Below are 4680 nucleotides of genomic sequence, written 5' to 3'. Positions count from 1 at the left end.
AGAAAAGAATGTGTCATAAAGAATGTTGGTAATATAGAATCATCTTCCAATAAAAAGTTGAGTAGTGGTTTCTGAAAATGGTCTTCCAGATAAAGCAAAAATGGTAAATATTAGAATCCCTCACAGATCACTGATCAGGCCGGTGGCACGTTACCAACACTAATATGTTCCTAAAAACACGAATATGTTAGAAAACACTAATTTGGCCGTACGTAGCAGTAAATAAATAATCATGGCGCGGTTGAGGTTGTACAAACCCCTCGAGTGTGTAGATATACAGGCACCGCTACTACTGGAGAACTTCTCCAGGACATTCTTCCCCTTCTTCACTAGCCAGGCAGGCAGGCAGCCAGCCAGCCCCCCTTGCTCATATCTATAAGTACAACCCCTCAACAAAGACATGAGGGTGCAAGGTTGGTTGTCCCCTTGAATTGCTGCCTTTCCTCGTCACTCTCTCTCACCTCCTCCGTCGATCCAAGCACGAAACCGCCCAGAAACCTACTGCCCTCTTCACACCTAGCTTAGAGCTAGTGTGATTAACCAACGTTTTCCTCCCGGCCTACCCAACAATTCGATTGATCCATGGAGGGGGGCAGCAACAGCCCGGACGGGCAGTCGTCGGGCGGCAGCCCGGAGGAGCGCCGGAGCAGCGGAGGGAGGGGGGCGGGGGAGCCGGTGCGCTCGCGGTGGACGCCCAAGCCGGAGCAGATACTCATCCTCGAGTCCATCTTCAACAGCGGCATGGTCAACCCGCCCAAGGACGAGACCGTCCGCATCCGCAAGCTGCTCGAGCGCTTCGGCGCCGTCGGCGACGCCAACGTCTTCTACTGGTTCCAGAACCGTCGTTCACGCTCACGCCGCCGCCAGCGCCAGATGCAAGCCGCAGCCGCCGCGGCCGCCACCGCAGCAGCAGCCTCCTCCGCCAATAGCTTGCCGGCTGCTAGCGCCACCATCGGTCTTCCATCCGGCACCGGCTCCGTTCACCCCATGGCAATCGGTGGTGGCGCGAGCCAGTACGAGCAGCAGGCGACCTCGTCGTCCTCGTCTGGAAGCACGGGAGGCTCGTCGCTGGGGCCTTTCGCGGCGCACGTCGCGGGGGTGTCGGGTGCCGGCGTTGGGTACCTGCAGGCATCGTGCGGGACATCGTCGCCGCTGGCGTCAGGGCTGATGGCGGACGTCGACAGCGGCGGCAGCGACGATCTCTTCGCCATCTCGCGTCAGATGGGATTCGTTGGGAGCCCCGCCGGATCCTCCTCGGCGGCGCCGAACACCGCCGTGCAGCAGCAGTACTACTCGTGCCAATTGCCGGCAGGTGAGTTGAGCACTGTCGATCATTTTAGTTACGTACTTGGTTGCTCCCTTCAATCGGTTGGTTCATGTGATTCATCTCATGCATGTAACAAATCCACTCACCTCTACAAATATTTTCATTGAAAAGACAATCTATGAACTTCTGACGAGAATTGTTACTGGATATGCATGAAACATCCAAAAAGAACTTTTGACGATGGAAATGCTGATTTCACCCTACAGTTTCGTTTGTCTACATTTATGTGAGATGCAGAATTCAAGGAGATCTAGCTTGGATCTTCTGGAGACATACTTTATTTGGTTGCCTTACATATACTTGTTCTTTAGTCCTTGGATATAGTTCAGTTACAACTTCCTAGTCTATCCGTGCATAAGATCATAGTACATGATACATCTGTCGTCCTCTCCACCATGGCATACGTCTGTTCTCAATCCTTTAGAGGCTTCATTGTGTTTATGTTATTATTATAATTTGGTGCTTTCCATAATGAATAGGGTAATTTTCAAATTTGAGCATTCACGCGTCCTCATATTTATTTATTTCGCTGTGTCTTGTTTGTATATCCGCTTAAGCTTCCATCTGTCACATGCATCGGATGGAATTAACACATGTTTATGTGCATCATACAGTTGGACGTGATGCCCACTTTGTTGAACATAATTAACGTTTACAGTGAACATTAGTTACCACCTTGGGATTTCCTGCATGCATGCACATGTACTTGATCATGATTTTTCTTTTTTTTTCTTCTTTTAACGGTATACTACCACTATTACTTAGTGTACTTCTAGGTTAAAACAAGGAATGGTATATACGCTGGACAGCCTCTTCATGTTTGCTTGCATACATGCAGAGATATGTTACAGTGTCCATGCAAGCTACTAACAGATAATACTACTTATTATATCCTTTCACTGTGGAGGTTTTTATCCAATATAGGTGGCAACATAATCTTCAGATCGTGCGACTTTGGCATAGGCATAGTGTTGGTCTTCTATGGTTTTCCTAATGCCGTTATGTCATTTTTATTTTATTTTAGTTAGACTGTTTAAGTGTGGATGTATGCATCTTAAATATGCAGAGGCCGTGTGTTGCTCAATTGCTTTGTATCTGCTTGATGCTATATTTTGAGTTAACAAAAGGGTCATTTATCAAAAAAATTATTTATCCTTTTATGTTTTTCTCAACTCTCGAGGAGTGGTACTAGCCTATAGAACAAATCATGTTCAAGTTTTCTCATGCTCTCATGACATAGCGATATCATCGAATCTAGGTATATTAGTAATTTTCCCATATGATAGAGAGGTCCCAACCATGAGTAAACGGTAGTACCGAACCATTGACATTTATAATACCGATCAGAATTTGGTTGGCTAGCTTATGCATGCATCTTTACTTGTTAATAATATTGTCGTCAAATAAGTTGTTGAATTCTTATTCTGAGTGGGTTGTATGCCGCCTCTGATTGACTGGCTGATTGCATGCTAATTCCAGCGGCGATCACGGTGTTCATCAACGGAGTCCCAATGGAGGTCCCGAGGGGTCCAATAGACTTGCGAGCCATGTTTGGCCAGGACGTGGTGCTCCTCCACTCCACCGGGACCCTCCTCCCAGTCAACGACTATGGCATTCTGATTCAGAGCCTGCAAATGGGAGAAAGCTATTTTCTGGTAACCATCCATATCGCCTCTCAAGTCCATTCTCCTTCATGAAATTAGCATGTCAGCTTCACGTATGCACATATATGATCATCTTACATTGTCTTTTTTTTCCGCCATGACCCATGTAGGTCTCGAGGCAAACTTAAAAGTCCCGTATATAATAGATAGATAGAGATCATCTCTACTCAAGGCTCGCTGGACCAGATCGATGCATGGCGACAGGGTGCAGTTCTTCAACCATCATAACGGGATGATCTGTTGCATGCAAATCATGTATCCACCGTGAAGCAAGCTAGTTACATAGTCAAAGTTGGAGGGCATAATAAACCCGGACGAAGGTAGTACCTGGCTAGGACAAATCAAATAATTAGAAGTTTTAAAACAGTGGTAGTATATGTGTATTGCACCATCAGCCAAGTGCTACGTACCTACTTATATGCCATTGAAACATACCAAGGCGTGGGCGGTTCGGTTTCTGGTTAGATTACGAATTACAGTGGATTGTCTTCACATCGGTCGTTTCCGTTACTAGTACACAAGGATATGCGTATGCATGCATGCAGGCAGGCAGGCGGGCAAGCAGGCCATTGACAGTCGAGCTAAATATTGATTTCAGCTACCTAGTATGGTACTATCAGTGATGTAAGGGTATCTCCAACGGAGACCCGCAAATTTCGTCCCGTCTATGGACATGGGCATCAGTCCACAAACACGGATGCGGAAGGCCGTCATCTAATGCTGCCTGCATACATCCGTCCTTCCTATGTTTTTTTGAAAGTTCGCACATTCAAATAGTCATATATATAGAGATTACCGACGTTCAAATAGCCGCATACATAAAGTACATACGTTCAAATAGCCGTATACATAGAGTGCAGATGTTCAAATAGCCGCATACATAGAGTACATACGTTCAAATAGCCGTATACATAGAGTGCGGACGATCAAATAGCCGCAGGCAGCATTAGTTCAAATTTAAAAAGTTCAAATATTATATTCCAACATTGTTGTCCTCTTTAACCGCCCACAGATGCTCAATCAGATCTTCCTTCAACTGCTCGTGAGTTCGATGCCAAATTTGTTAATGCATTTGAATAAACTCTTCAAATGTGATCGGATTCTGGTTTGGAAGTTCGATAGGATCACCCATGTTGTCAAATTCTAGAGCTGCTGCAGCATCCCCACCCTCATCCTCGACGATCAAGTTTAGCATCCATAGTTAGTGTAGAGGCCCGGAAAGTGAAATTCTCCCCCTATTTAGATCTATCACCTCCCTCCCTCCGACCCAGGTGTCACCCCCGCTCGAGCGATGTGGGTGGTGCCGCAACCGTAGCCTCTGTCATGGGCATTACCTCCTTCTTCCCCTCCCTTCGTCACCGTCGGGGGACACCGCCAGCCTAAGCCTGGGGGCCGACAGTGGTGGCAGAGGTCTCCCTCTCTCCCGTGGCATGGGGGTGGTGCAGGGCTCCTCGGCGTGAGGAGGCGTGGCCGTTCGGGTCTTGGTGGCATGATGGCTGGCCCTACTTCGGGCGGCGGCGGCAACCGGCTCCACGACGACCGTGGAGTGGAGGGCCTATTGGACGGGACGGTTGCATGTGTGGTCTCGCCTCCGGTTAGATCTGATCTGGCCGGTGCGGCCTGCTCGCTGCACGGCAGTGGAGATAGGGGCGATCCCATGCACACGATGTTGGAAGGAGGTTGGTCGAG

General features: G+C 48.0%; 1 protein-coding gene across 2 annotated transcripts; it reads left to right on the top strand.

Moving 5' to 3' along the window:
* The first annotated feature begins 367 nt into the window (after positions 1 to 367).
* Positions 368 to 3564, top strand: LOC123081907 (WUSCHEL-related homeobox 6). 2 transcript variants are annotated; one of them, XM_044504415.1, is made up of 3 exons: positions 372 to 1312; positions 2807 to 2982; positions 3102 to 3564. In XM_044504415.1, the coding sequence occupies exons 1-3, from the start codon at positions 583 to 585 to the stop codon at positions 3117 to 3119; spliced, it is 924 nt and encodes a 307-aa protein (XP_044360350.1). In that variant the 5' UTR covers positions 372 to 582; the 3' UTR covers positions 3120 to 3564. The 2 variants fall into 2 exon arrangements, with proteins under 2 accessions (XP_044360349.1, XP_044360350.1); XM_044504414.1 differs by lacking the exon at positions 3102 to 3564 and having other exon boundaries at positions 368 to 1312; positions 2807 to 3024.
* The last annotated feature ends 1116 nt before the right edge of the window (positions 3565 to 4680 follow it).

The sequence above is a fragment of the Triticum aestivum genome, chromosome 4A (genome assembly GCF_018294505.1).
Source record: "Triticum aestivum cultivar Chinese Spring chromosome 4A, IWGSC CS RefSeq v2.1, whole genome shotgun sequence".
In the NCBI taxonomy this organism is placed as follows: domain Eukaryota; kingdom Viridiplantae; phylum Streptophyta; class Magnoliopsida; order Poales; family Poaceae; genus Triticum; species Triticum aestivum.
The sequence above is the reverse complement of the archived record's forward strand: the minus strand, read 5'-3'. Positions and strand labels throughout refer to the sequence as shown.

Excerpts from the sequence above, each read along its gene's own strand:
- LOC123081907 (XM_044504414.1), top strand. The coding sequence starts at position 583 with ATGGAGGGGGGCAGCAACAGCCCGGACGGGCAGTCGTCGGGCGGCAGC. Across the intron at positions 1,313-2,806 it reads CTCGTGCCAATTGCCGGCAG|CGGCGATCACGGTGTTCATC; the intron begins GTGAGTTGAGCA and ends TGCTAATTCCAG.